The 14690-nt window shown below is 41.9% G+C and overlaps 2 protein-coding genes across 4 annotated transcripts in view; both read right to left on the bottom strand.

Annotated features, from left to right (window-relative positions):
- Window positions 1-5662: 5662 nt before the first annotated feature.
- On the bottom strand, window positions 5663-8634 carry LOC119299319. Of its 3 annotated transcripts, XR_005146146.1 has the most exons (4): window positions 8270-8634; window positions 7950-8087; window positions 6521-6726; window positions 5663-6001 (listed from the first exon to the last, which is right to left on the bottom strand). XR_005146146.1 is itself a non-coding variant. In XM_037576555.1 (3 exons), exons 1-3 carry the CDS (start codon window positions 8517-8519, stop codon window positions 6680-6682), a joined length of 435 nt encoding a protein of 144 aa, XP_037432452.1. In that variant the 5' UTR covers window positions 8520-8634; the 3' UTR covers window positions 6322-6679. The 3 variants fall into 3 exon arrangements, 1 of the variants encoding a protein (XP_037432452.1); XR_005146147.1 differs by lacking the exon at window positions 5663-6001 and having other exon boundaries at window positions 6322-6726; window positions 8262-8634; XM_037576555.1 differs by lacking the exon at window positions 5663-6001 and having other exon boundaries at window positions 6322-6726.
- An 836-nt stretch (window positions 8635-9470) lies between these two features.
- The window catches only part of LOC119299199 (death-associated protein kinase 1-like), a 7451-nt gene continuing 2231 nt past the window's right edge, over window positions 9471-14690 (bottom strand). Inside the window, exons 2-10 of the mRNA XM_037576458.1 lie at window positions 14196-14369; window positions 13966-14100; window positions 13477-13616; window positions 13196-13282; window positions 12869-12997; window positions 12074-12229; window positions 10901-10973; window positions 10168-10536; window positions 9471-10048 (exon numbers count right to left, since the gene is read on the bottom strand). Of these exons, the coding sequence (XP_037432355.1) occupies window positions 9768-10048; window positions 10168-10536; window positions 10901-10973; window positions 12074-12229; window positions 12869-12997; window positions 13196-13282; window positions 13477-13616; window positions 13966-14100; window positions 14196-14369 (1544 nt within the window). The 3' untranslated portion in view covers window positions 9471-9767. The remainder of the gene's footprint in view (window positions 10049-10167; window positions 10537-10900; window positions 10974-12073; window positions 12230-12868; window positions 12998-13195; window positions 13283-13476; window positions 13617-13965; window positions 14101-14195; window positions 14370-14690) is intronic.

Below are 14690 nucleotides of genomic sequence, written 5' to 3'. Positions count from 1 at the left end.
GGAGGTTCAGTGCGGGGAGTGGGCTGGATGGGGTGGGCTGACTGGCTAGGCACTAAGGCACAGTGGCCTGTGCCTCTTCTTTCTATTTATATTTTATTTACTGTTTTCAATTTTAGCTACTGTTTTCTATTTAATTATAAGACAAAATGAGTTTTCTTAGATATGAGACTTGTCACATAAATCAAGCACATTATTTATAAGAGTCATAAAAAGTTTGAGGCCAAAGGGGGTTGTCTAACCATTTTTAGAAATTGAAAAGGCCAATTTTAAATGTTGTTGGACCACTAAATAATTTCCGGGGGCACTTTGGGAAGTCAAATGAGGTTGGTTCCAACATGACAAATAACCAAGGATTATTTTCCACACTTTGAACATTTTAGTTTTGACATTTTGAAAATTTTAAACTTTGACTAGTTTTTAAATTTGAATTTGAACAGGGTTTGAATCAACACGAGGATTAGTAACAGTAATCGTGGTGACATGGCATCATTAGCTGAGGATTATTGTAGCTTAATTATTCGGGTGTCACTGTGTCATTTGATAGCGGGATCACATCATTAGGAGAATGATGTGATGGACAAGACCCATCCGTTAGCTTAGCATTATGATCGTTTAGTTTTATTGCTATTGCTTTCTTCATGTCAAATACATGTTCCTTCGACTATGAGATTATGCAACTCCCGAATATCGGAGGAATTCCTTGTGTGATATCAAACGTCACAACGTAACTGGGCGATTATAAAGATGCTCTACAGGTATCTCCGAAGGTGTTTGTTGAGTTGGCATAGATCGAGATTATGATTTGTCACTCTGAGTATCGGAGAGGTATCTCTGGGCCCTCTCGGTAATACACATCATAAGCTTGCAAGCAAACGACTAAGGAGTTAGTCACGAGGTGATGTATTACGGAACGAGTAAAGAGACTTGCCGGTAACGAGATTGAACTAGGTATGAAGATACCGACGATCGAATCTCGGGCAAGTAACATACCGATAGACAAAGGGAATAACGTATGTTGTCATAACGGTTCGACCGATAAAGATCTTCGTAGAATATGTAGGAGCCAATATGGGCATCCGGGTTCCGCTATTGGTTATTGACCGGAGAGATATCTCGGTCATGTCAACATAGTTCTCGAACATGTAGGGTCCGCACGCTTAACGTTCGATGACGACATTATATTATATGAGTTATGTGATTTGGTGACCAAATGTTGTTCGGAGTTCCGGATGAGATCACAAACATGACGAGGAGTCTCGAAGTGGTCGAATGGTAAAGATTGATATATAGGACGATAGTATTCAGACACCGAAAGTGTTTCGTGGGTACCGGGTACATATCAGGTCACCAGAAGGGGTTCCGGACACCCCCGGCAAAAGATATGGGCCTTATGGGCCAAGAGAGGAAATGCACCAGCCACCAGGGGCTGGTGCGCCCCCATATGGGCCAAACCAGGGGGAGAAGAAAAGAGAGGAAGAGAAAGGAAAGGGAGGATTCGGCCTCCCCCTTCCCTTTCTCCCCCTCCTCTTTCCTTCCCCCTCCGGCATATATGGCAGGAGGGCGCGCGGCCAAGGAGGAACCCAAGTAGGATTCGGTCCTACTTGGGGCGCCTCCTTGCCTCTCCCCTACCCCTCCCACCGATATATATGTGGGGGCACCCCTAGCACACATCAAACAATTGCCTAGCCGTGTGTGGCGCCCCTCTATCGTTTACACCCACGGTCATATTTTCATAGTGCTTAAGCGAAGCCCTGCGAGGATCACTTTACCATCACCGTCACCACGTCGTCGTGCTGACGGAACTCATCTACTACCTCGACGTCTTGCTGGATTAAGAAGGCGAGGGACGTCACTGAGCTGAACGTGTGCAGAATGCGGAGGTGTCGTGCGTTCAGTACTTGATCGGTTGAAGCGCAAAGAAGTTCGACTACATCAACCGCGTTGAGAAACGCTTCCGCTTACGGTCTACGAGGGTACGTAAACACACTCTCACCCTTGTTGCTACGCATCTCCATGGAAAGATCATTGCATGTGCGTAGAATTTTTTTTGTTTTCTATGCAACGATTTCCAACAGATCAATGCTGAGATGGTGCATGTGAAGCTTGACTGTCAAGGAGTGGTTCATATGTTGAATCATTCACCAAGAGATCTGTCTGCTGTTGGACCATGGGTGCAAGAAATAAAGGCTATGATGAGTTCTTTTTCAGAGTTCAAGGTGTTATGGGTTAGGCGCTCTGCGAATGCTGTCGCGCATAAATTTGCAAAAGTAATTGTAGGAGATGAATTTTGTAAAATTTGATTGGGGGCTCCTCCGTACTTTGTCTTTGATGTAATTTCAGATGAGATTCCAAACTTTGAATTATAAACAAAGCGGCAATATTTATCCTAAAAAAAGCAACCATCCATTCGTGCTATGGACTAGTGCTACATACTTCCTCCATACTTCAAAAGTCAAACATGTCTATGTTTGACCAACTTTATGCAATCAGCCATCAATATCTAAGAGCATCTTCAACACACACGTGTAAGCGTGCGCTGAAAACAGCTTCGAAATAGCGTTTTCGCGTGTTGGGCAGGTGTTCTGCTTTAGCAGAACCGCTATATTTCGTGCCGAAGGTAGCGCTTCAGCAGGCGCGTTAAAATTACACCGTGCGTGTCTAGCACAAACAACATTTCTCACGTAACAAATACACACGCAAAATCAATAATAAATAATTCAATTATTATTACAACTCAAATAAATAGTTTATCTTTCAATATAACAAATAGTTCAACAATACAACATCAAACATACAACATCAAACTAATGTTGTCGCTCAATCCATGCCCACCACTTCTCAGTTAGATCATTTTGAAGATCATCATGTGTTTCGGCACGTCGAATAGCATGATAGGAGGCAATAAATCGGGCCACCCTCGCAACATTACTCCGCACTCGCACGGGATATCCCAACAACTCATACTGAGAATAGTCTAAATCTTACCTACGCTCATTCTCGATGATCATGCATCACACAAGCGTTCATGATGTACCAAAGCATCTTTTGATCCTAAAGTCTAGCCGGTCCTCTATCAATAGTAAATTGGGCTTGCAAAATCTCAAAAGCTCTCTCCACATCTTTCCTAGCCGCCGCCTAAGCATTGTGGAAATCAAGATTTTTCTTACTTTGCGGTGTCGTCAACGGTTTCACAAATGTTTTCCACCTTGGGTAGATGTCATCCGCAAGATAGTATCCATAGTTGTATGTATGACCATTTGCTACAAACTCCACCGGTGTAGTTTCACTGTTTGCAATCTTATTCATGAGTGGTGACCAATTAAGAACATTGATGTCATTCAAAGATCCAGGCATTCCGAAAAAAGCATGTCAAATCCAAGTCTCTTGATCAGCCACCGCTTCAAGGATTATAGTGGAACCCTTTTTCTGGCCGTGGAATTGTCCATGCGATGCCTTAGGACGGTTCTTCCAACAAATTAGGTGTTATGCCCGAGTTCTCCAGCGGCATTCCTCCTTTGCTGAAAAAACCGATCATAGCTCGCCAGTTTCTCCGCAATGCGTTTCAACAACTCGATGCTCATCCTAAAACGGCGTCAAAAGTAGAACTCGGGGTATGTGGCATTCTCCGTAAAATAGTTCCTCATCAATCTGTTTTGGGCATCGATCCTATCCCTCCACAATTTCTGACGATCGATAACCGAACCACCGTGCTTCGGCTTTTTGTTTATGTGAATAGCTAGGATCATTGCGATGTCCTCCTCCTATTGAATATCAAATTCTTCGTCGGAAGAACCGTAAGACGAACTCATCTACAATATTGAATTTAAACTAGTTTAAAACTACAAACAACAAGCACCAAATTTATTTTACAAATATAAAGTTGAAGCAATACATACCTTGCAAGCGTTTTGTCAAACACCTTGTGAGCGCCAAGATGCAAACATCCGTTCGGCGCTGTTCGTTGGAGGAACGGTGCGCTCAAGGGGCGGCTGCGAGGAGAGAAGGTGAAGGAAGCAGCGGCGACGTGCCGGGATAGGCGGGGGAAGCGCCGACAGGTCGTCGGAGCGAATGGGGGAAGGTGCGGGCGGCGGCGGCGGCGCCTGGAGATTTCAGATCTAGCGGTTAGTGAGAGTCGCGCGCCCGATTGCCATGTCCAGCGTGTGACGTCGTTTTCCTCCACGCACTGAACCAAGTTTACGGCGCGCGCGGTTATTGCGCGGCTGCTGGAGCACCCGTTTCGGCCCCGCGCGCAATAAAACGGTTTTTTTTAACACGCGACTACGATAGCGTGCCTGTTGAAGATGCTCTAAAATAGTAAACAAATAAAATACAAATCATACTCAGTGATGAATCTAATGGTATTAATTATGTATATTGTGGATGTTCATGTTATATATATATATAGGAGTAGGATTTTCTACAAGTGCTTGCCACAGAACTAATTAAGGGTTTCAACGGTGCAAAAGTTCTCAAAAATTCTGAAAAAAATACTGAACCAACACACCTATAATGTAACATGATCCAACGGAGGGATTAAAAAAATATGACTGTATGTGTCCTGGACAAAAAAACAAATAGTTCAGTATATATTTATGTCGCAGTGAGCTGAAATGCTTATTATTTTTGCCGAGGACACATAGATGCATATTTTGAAATCCCTCCATTGAATCATCTTATTACATTAGAGAGATGCTCCCATGTTTATTTCATATTTTTTGATAACTTTTGAACTGTTAAAAGTTCAGGGTCGCGCTATTCGTCACCCTGGGTGAGGAATAACACCCTAGCCATGAACCAGCGTGCATCAAACCATAAGGAAAACTGCTTGTGTGGTAAGGTTACGTTCTTGGTCCTGTGCCACCACGGGACAAGGTCACGAAGGGACCATGGGAGGTGAGGTAAGATTGTTTGCATGCGAAGTAAGATTACTGCCTAGAGAATCCATCCGAAACGCTAAAAAAGCCCAGGAGGACAAGAGAGATTGCGCCATAAAGTTATTGCATGATTTCTTTGGATAAGGCTGCATGTTCACCGTGTTTAGATGAGGAAAAAAAAGAGAAGAAAATCAGCATTAGGAGGCAATCTGAATTTTTAATATGACAAGGCTGCGTTAAAAAATTGTAGGTATTTTTGAATGTGAAATATATGTTCTGCTATTCATTATGACTCTAGTAGTCCAAAAGATATTGGAACGTCATTACCTCTAAAATCATTGTTCTGACATTATTTCGTATTATACCTGTTTGCTGGCCAGAACGTTTATTAATTGCTGGAATCCTTTTTATTTCTTCAGCACATTTTTAATTTTGAACTCTCAATTTGAACATCCAGCTGAAACAAAACCTTATCTCAAAAACATATTGCCCAAATAATCACAAAATTTGCATGACCAGTACTAGACACGTTTGTGAATTACTGGAATTTTCACGGGTATTTGTAGTTAATTATAATTTTGAACTCAAAACATGAACATAAAGGTGAAAAAGCTATTATCTGTAAAGCCGTATAGGAATAATCCAAAATTTTCACTGATAACTAACAGGAACATTTATGGCTATGTGGAACGAATTTTTGGATGAGATTAAAGTCAATCCTGACAAGTTTTTGGTCTGAACTTCATATCACAAAATGGGGGAATGCATGATGTGCTGTTGTAAAGGTATAACACATAAGACTGACGCCGTTCTCATTGCTAATATATATCCGTTTGATAGTAAAAATAAGCGTCCAAGCAGACATACACAAGTACTCCCTCTGTAAACTAATATAAGAGCATTTAGATTACTAAAGTAGTGATCTAAACGCTCTTATATTTGTTTACGGAGGAGTACATTACAACGACCAGGCACAAGAGAGAGCATTTTGGGTTGTTAACATATGAGCAGCTATGTAATTTTAATGGCCTGAATTTCTCCAATGAATCAGGTAAAGGCTTGCATTAATTCAAATCATGGAACAAGATATAGGAGAGAACTTTATCACTGTACTGAGTAGCCTTTGTCTGCAGAACATTAATTTGGATTAGAACATCACATTAAAAAGGGATTGAAAAATAAAGGTTCTACAGATTGTAATATGTGAATCTGAATGAAGTAGTGAACCAAAGTGAACAGAAACTAGTAGAATTATGTAATATGGTCAAAATGAGAAAATTGTCAAAGAACAAATGGAACCTTAAACTTGTGATATCTCCTCCTAAAGAGGTAAACATAAATCTCTAAGATTATGAGCTTCAAAGCTTGACAAGATAATTTACATCCATGATGAAATTTGTACTGAACATTTTTTTTGAAGGAACATAACAAATAAGACCGTACATGCTAATTTTTAGATGGGAGTTTCAATCAGTTATCAAGGGGACACAAGGCGACAGTCCATATTAGAACATGCTAGTAATAACAAAAAATCAACCATAGCAAAGAAGCCACAAGTCAATAAAGATTCAGACTTATGGGCAGATAACTAAACTTCTTTAATAAATATAACCATATTGGGCGGATAAATAGACATATACTCCTACCAATTTATGGGGAGGTGGCGACACTGGAGAGCTCTATCGGCAAAGACCTGGTTACTGACCATCTTGCAGGGAGGAGATGCAAAGCACATGAATAAGCAAGCCAACGGTCAACGAAACCTGACACTGAGGACCACTAGCGATGTTGCACGACTAGTTGGCCTACTGCGAATCGATGACCACCCACCAATGGAAAAAATGGAGTGTTCCTAACAAAATGCAGTTACAGAGTGTTAAATACAAGAATACAACCACAAGTAAGCATATAATGTAAAATGTAGATAACCTTTTTGGACAAAAGGTTCGATCCCTGCTTTAACAAAAGCGATAGTTTGCTGGGTACCAGCTCTTACAGGAACTCCGGAACAGAACATAACAAGTGCAACCCAGGATGCAAAACTCCTCATGCAGCAAAACACATCTAATAACCAAGGAACGACGACACACGGCAAGTAACATCCATCAAATAGAAAAATAGTCACAGAATGAGCCCAAGGAAAAAAATAGGAAACATAGCATCATGAATCCCACTGATTGCAATGATCTTCGGTATGGTTCTGAGATTGAAGGAATGACTGGAATGTCTCCTGATAACTCGAGCAATTCTGCTGGGTAGAACCATTTATTTTCATATGACCATATGTAAAATCAGTAGTTGAGCAATTAGGTGCGTCTGTAAAAACTACTTGGCATAGTAAAAGAAGGCAACACAAATGAACTAAGGAGATTGTTCTTTAGTTGCAGCAGGAACTTCAGGAAAAAGATGTGCAAATTAGCACAATCGGATCAGAGATTGCATCTCAGAAAAGGGAAGCTGAATCTTATGCAAAACAATTTTCTGTTGAGCTGGAAGGTGCAAGAATGGAAGTACGCAATTTGGAGAAACATGTTGAGATATTGTTTAATCAGAGAAAGCTTGCAGAATAAAAATAAATAAGCTTACAGATTTGAAGACAGTGTCAAGCGAGCAACATGGAAGAATAAAGGAGTTGACTGATGAACTCAGCATAAAAGACCAAGGTGGACTGATGCATCTTTCTTTAAACTGAATTTTCTTTGGTAGCTTCTGTTTTATGTTTGTTAGCTTTTGTAGATTTAAAGAAATAAATGCCTGCATACTCTCGGCAACGACTCCCAACATCCATCATGGCTTTCCAAAAAAAAAATCACCTCCAAGGTTACTACAAGAAGCATTATCGTGAAATTAAGGATGTAAACTGAACATTGAGAAGGAGACTGATGCTAGATGGATCTTTTCATACGCAGACATGCTTAGCTTTGGCTGGACTAGTGAGGTAATAAGCATCCTAATGCAGAGCTAACCTTATTGGACATCATAAACTATATGGCAGATATATATGCAACATAAGATTCCAAAATCAGTAATTGTACAAAGATGAAACAAACAACAAGATAATCAATCATGGCATACCTATCAATATATCGCTGTTACTAGTCTTCTTTGAGCACATTGTCAGTAGCAGTTCCCATTCAGGCATTAAAACAAACACCTCGTGTGCAAGAAATGAGGCAGCACAGAATGAGATCCAAAGGGAATTACGGAGGACACCTAAGCAGTGAAATTTTTGGAGGCAATCATCAGATCAATAAAGATGCTATATAGCAGGAGGAAAGGGGCTAGCAGAAAAAGGTGACATGGGGTAAGAGGAAGAGCTAGCAGCCGCATGCAAGGAGAAGAAGGGCAGCGTGCTCGCTGTGTCATGTGCAAGGGAGGAGCACGAACTTAAATACCGGTGGCGGCGCGGGATGCTCGTCCTTCTACAGTCCGTGGCGACCGTGGTCGAACCAACGCCGCCGTGACCACCACTAGCAGTGCGGTCGCGACCACCACTTGCAGCGCCGCCGCGACCACCACCTGCTGCGCTGCCCCGACATCGAGGCCACGCGCCTGCTCAAAATGCTTCGCGTCTGAATCCATTCTCGCCGATCTAACCCGCTGAGCATCATGCCGCCGACCACCAAGCCAGGTGCCGCCCGCCATTCACCGTCAAAACTGCCGCTCAACACTCACGAGCTGTTGAGGAACTGGGGAGTGGGGACACCGGGTCATGGCCTCGTGGGCTACCATGAAACGGTTTGTAGCTTTCGGTGGGGTGGGTAGCGGACTGGCGGTGGTCTCTGGCCCGGGTGGGACCGAGGGAGTCTGGCTCGCTGGATGGATCGGGGTGAAGAATTATTTATTCTTCACCCTGGGTTCTTAATAAGTTTTCTATATATATATATATATATATATATATATATATATAATCATTTTCTGTATTCTTGGAAGTATGTACTCCCATCTTCAATATACCTCGTATATGCATTGATTATACCTCTTATCATTCTCAATATACTTCATTAAATATTCTAAGATACCTCAATACAAGTTTTGTTAAAAAAAATATCATTTACGATCTACTTTTTGCAATATACCTTTTTCACGTACAAACAAATCAGTATATACGTAAACCTTTGAAAATATGAGGCACACATGATTTTTTTTCATGAAATCCATTTTAGAGTATCTAGTAATTATTAATGAAGTATATTAAAAATAATAATAAGCTATAAAAGATTCATCTATGTGGTATATGAGGAGCGAGAGTACGTACTCCCAAGAGTACATAACAATTTTCCTATATATATATATATATAGACACACACACACACACACTAAATTTTGGAACATTTTGAAACGGAGAAAGTACATTCATTAAGATGAACTCACTGAAGCAAAGAGATCACATAGGAAGAGGAAGAAGGCCCAAGGAACTACTCGACAACAAACATATTCACATGCATATATATTGTTTCAAACGAAAAATGTTTCCAGAAAAAAGAAAGAAGGTATCTGAAGGAGTAACTTCTTTACGATGTCCTTTTACTTTGCAAACGAGAAATTTATACATGCAGACTTCACTAACACTGTAACTGTCCAGTGACATGGCGATGAAACAATCAGCATGAGACGACGACATTTCCAAACTATACTATACATTTGACACTAGAAGTTTTGCCAACAGCAATCCAATACAATGGACCTAACAGTAGGAAAAAAATTCTGTGAAAATATTTTGGCTCTGTATGTAACGATGCAACCAGTCACTTGCAGCACGTTAAGAAAGTACCAGTATGATCCCTAAACAAGCCTTCAGAGAGAAAACAGCTATGTGCTGCACTAGCAGGAAGACAACAGCAAGTCTGAACCCGTTGACGATTAAGGTTTTTTTCAAGAATAAGTGCTTCACTATCCAGATGGCCGACGCTCCTTCAGCCGCCCAAGGGATTGTCGGCGGCCGCCACTCCCGGGAGATGATCTGGCCTGCTTTTGAATTGACATTAACGGTAGAGATTCGCGTCGCCCTGGGGCAGCCCGCCTGACCCACCAGAGGTACAAGATGAAGATCAATAGAATGATGAAGACAGCTGCAAACAAGATAAAAAGGATCTTGCTGCCATGTGAATTTGACGGAGGCCTCTCCATGACGGTCTCCTTACAAGGAGGGGCAATCTCTTTTCGTGAACAAGCTGAGTGGACAAAGAAAACAAAAGTTATAATTCTTTGCAAATGTATAATAGAGCTTCTATTCCTATTCAATCTTTCTACTGATTTGTCTTGAGCAAATTGCATGACAAAAACACCACACCTTTGCCGCATACCACGACAGGAAACGACCATTTTGCAACAACAGCTCTGTCCTTTCCATGGCAAGAGATATATGTTGCTGCCAATTCAGGATAATGAAGCTTTGCCCTCATGAAACGGCATAAACAACACTTTCCATTCTCACCGCTAGCCGGCAACTCGTCAATTGCATGTATCAGTGCTTTGCAGCATGAGACTGAGGGTGACTTCCATGACTTGTCCGGTTGCATGCATGAGAGGACTGCAAGACTGATCATGTCATATCGACAAGTGCCCTCACTGAAACTTGTATCATGTCTGATGGAATGCACCCCAGTAGATAATAGAAGGATGGCAAGCAAAAAGACCAGCAACGGGTACATAGTACAAACTGTCAAAAAAGAGGAAAGAAATTATCATGCTAAAAAGAAGCGTTAGGTAATCATAGTAGTAATAAACAGTACACAAATAAAGGCCGACAGAGAAAGATGCATCATCAATTCATCATTGTCTTATGCAATCTATGACTCGCTATCTGGCACAATGATTACAGCATGAAGAAGCCTGGTACAATTAAGTAAATGCAATCAAGATTAACTACAAAACATGAAACTAAACGCCAACCCTGTAATGTAGGATGGATTCACACAAAAGGTAGCCAGATATAACAGCAAACCTCCTCAAGTTAAATATACTGTAAATTTTGGAACAGAGGGAGTACTTGAAAAGCACAAAGAGAAAAAGAAGTACTGTACCTCTCAGTAGTTCCATAATTGCTTTCATGGTTTGGCCTGCAGCTCGTGGAACATCTAACCCTGCATTACCAATCTAAAAATGTAGCTAGCTGTCAATTGCTCAATTATGATCTAGTATACAAAATGACTAAAGTGATGTCATTGGGATATAGAACTAGAATAGCTCAACTTCACAAAAGAAGAAGCATATCCCATTCCCATACATAGTTTTACATGCTCAAGACATGTCAAACTCAACATACTTTACAGCATTGCACACGGAAATACATGACCCCACCACTGCAGTTCCCAATCTGTATGTTAGGTGGTCTATCATTTAAATTAGCAAGATACCCTTTACCTTGGGCCTTGAGCCAATTAGGGATGAGATCTATGAATTGTTGGATTGTTAGGCCTCTGTATAAAAAGAGTAAAATGCATAAAACCACCACTTTAGCGTCATAGCTCTCGAAAAACTACCACTTTACAAAACGTGACACTTTGCACCGCACCAAAAATTTTACAGTGGCAAAAAACACTGAACCAAAATTTGATCTCGTTTTGACGTGTCCGATCGCGCGCGGGCCGACAACGGTGACGGCGCACCGTTAACTGCTCTGTCTGAAGCGACCGGGCCGCCGTCACCGTTGTCAACCCGCGCGCGATCGGACACATCAAAACGAGATCAAGTTTTGGTTCAGTGTTTTTTGCCACTGTCAGATTTTCGGTGCGGTGGAAAGTGTCACATTTTGTAAAGTGGTGGTTTTCCGAGAGCTATGACGCTAAAGCGGTGGTTCTGTGCATTTTACTCATATAAAGGACCCCCTATGAGGAATAAAGCAAGAATAGAAGAATAGTTCTTCTATCTTGACCCCAGGGGTGAGGGCTGCCCCCTAACACTAGTATACAATATACAACATCAGAACTTCTGTCCTATCAGAGAACGCCCAACAGCAGCTAGCCTAAAAGCTTGCTAGCAGCACCGCGACATAGTCCAAGTGGCAAACAATTGAAGAAGGATGTAGTATAAGCTATCTATGCATGTAAACAGAGTTCATGAATATGTGTGCTTTGTTGAGGACTTTTTACTCCGTCGAAGGAGGACGGGGTATAACCTATAAGACGGGCAAAAAATTACTATTGTCTAAATAGAAAATACTAAGCAATCATGCATTAAACTTCAGGAGTACATACCGGAGGAGCATTGATTTTTGGAGAATTCCCAGTTTTAATTATCCCATCAACACTCCAATCTGGCAGAGATTTAATTGGTTTTGTCCTAGGGAATAGAATTTGAACAAGCTTGTGTCGATCACTATCTGCTGCTAGCTCGATAGGTATTGCTCCATGCTATAACATGAAACAAACAATAAGATGCTATACAATCCAGTGCAAAAATAACAAAGCGAGTAATGTCACTATATTTTCATTCATCAAGAAACTTATGATAAAATGATATATTACTTAATTCATCCCACAGACAGTAACGGTCTTAGATACTGTTATATGAACAGAAAACAAGTTGAAGTAAAGCTAGACACAGTACTCCCTCTCCAATTATAGTCAGTGTGGTTAAGTATGATCATGGTCTTAGAGAAACAACAAAAGTGGAAGTCTAGGGACCTACTAGTATCATGTTTCTCAGATGAGATGTAAAAGCTGTTGTATAAAATTTTTTGACCTACCAGTATCCTAATTCTGCGATGAGATATGTAAAACCTGTTGTGACACTTAGCACTGGAGCTGCAATCTTGGGATGTCTGACTAGGTCAATGCAGTACAAACTCTGAAGCAAACCAAAACAGATGCAACTAGAATATAAACCTACTGTGAATTATTTACTTGACACATGAACAATCAGTACAATGCACTCATCTCCGCAGAGGCTTTAGCTAGATTCAACTCAGCATCAGACATGCGGGGAGAGAGGCGTCAAGATCACAACTCTCAAAGCATTAGAGCAGTAAACACAGGGACGAACAGAGCCACCTGGTTAGGGATGTTAGGGTTGGCTCCAGCATCTAGCAAGACCTTGACAAAGTCGGTTAAGCCATCAGCAACAACCTCCGTAAAAGGAGTTGGCCCAGAGTAATCACGAGCGTTCACATCGGCACCAGTCTATAAATAAAAGTAGGGTAATCTTTAGAGGTAGGATTTATGCAGTAATCATGATAGTAAGTTCAATAGGAAAACAAGGCTGGTTTACTAATCTGGATTTTCTACCCAACAAGTTATGGTTAACAGCTTAAGGAATCAGAACACATTCAAATAGAAAAAGAACATAAGAAAATGCATCAAGTCAGTAAGCTATTGGACCTCAATAAGTTGCCTCATGCATTTCAAGGACTTCCCACAGACAGTCATCATGAGGTATGAAAATACGTGATGAACAGCTTTATTGGGCTGAAAAAGGAAATGAATCACGATTTTGAGAACATATAGTCAGATGGATATTGTTAACATGCCACCAAGTGCAATGATGCACCTCCAAGAATAAACCATTTGATCTTCACGCCAAATGAAAAAAATTATAGCATTTGATTCCCAATATATATGGATATGTGTCCAGTTAGGTAACCATGAAATAAACAACTTACATCAGCCCCATGCTCCAGCAGAACCATTACAACCTGATCTTGGTCCTCCACAGCAGCCAAGTGTAATGGTGTCCCTTGGTAATGGATAGGATTCAGATTAACTCCTTTCGACAGCAATAGCCTTACAGTCTCGCAGTGCCCTGGAGGCACAACAAAATGCAGTACATATCCAGATAGATCAATGATCAGAACCTAAGCCAGTAAGCCTCGACGGTAGGGATGCAGGGTGGCGTCCCGCTTAAGCCCGCAAAAGTGAAAAGTTAGTTCAAGCTGAACTACGTCCCTGAAAATCTGCTATAACTGACCTGACCCTGTTTTGACTACGGAGCGGGGCGGATCGGGTGCCGCCCAGCACCCCTACTCACGGGGTATATATATGCAGTAGACAGTAATTGTAGGCAACTAATGTTTGTTTTTCCCTTTTTGCCAAAGCTGTGCAAGCAATGTCATTCAGGGGCTGAGAGTGAACCCAGGAATGAGAAAGTGCACCTGCCGCTGCTGCATTGTGCAGCGGTGTGGAGCCCCTCTCGTCAGGCATGGCAGGGTCACCGCCGTGATCAAGAAAGTACCCCGTAACCTGGACATTCCCCTGGAGTGCGGCGAAGAAGAACATGGGTGCCACACCTGCAAGGGGAACACAACATCTCAGTAGTAACAAAAGGAGAAGAACTTCCTCCATGGATGCACAATATTTCAGCTAGCTGCATGCGAATGTGCACCTGTCTTTGACTCCGAGTTGACATCAAGCCCCGCCTCCTCCAACAGGAACCGGCAGCTCACCCGGCAGCCCTGGCTCGAAGGGAAATGAAGCATGGTTTCCCCATTCGCGTCCTTGGCTCCCCGCAGGCCCTTCTTCTTTGCTAGTTCTAGCAAGGAGAAATCGCAGGGACAAGCTGAGGTCAGACATCAGAATCATTTGAACGAGCAGAAGGGGCAGGGTTCAGGATGAAACTTGCACAGACGAGACACCAAATCGGGCCACTCGCCCCACTGATTTCGTGAAGTCTCGGATTTGGGGTCTCTTCCTTGAGAACAACATTTGGGGGTTTCGCCTTCGCCTAAATGAGCAAATCGAAATTCCATCGGAAAACTCGCAGGGAAAGTGCGGATCTGAAGTTCGCAGGGAAACCGCCCGACCCCAAATTCGTCCGCAATGCACAAGCACCACTCGAGCGTTCCAAACAAGGAAGACTAAATTTGTTCATACAGCATTC

The sequence above is a fragment of the Triticum dicoccoides genome, chromosome 5A, assembly GCF_002162155.2.
Source record: "Triticum dicoccoides isolate Atlit2015 ecotype Zavitan chromosome 5A, WEW_v2.0, whole genome shotgun sequence".
NCBI classification, from domain to species: Eukaryota; Viridiplantae; Streptophyta; class Magnoliopsida; order Poales; family Poaceae; genus Triticum; species Triticum dicoccoides.
Note: the sequence above shows the minus strand (reverse complement) of the source record. Positions and strands in the feature narration are given on the sequence as shown.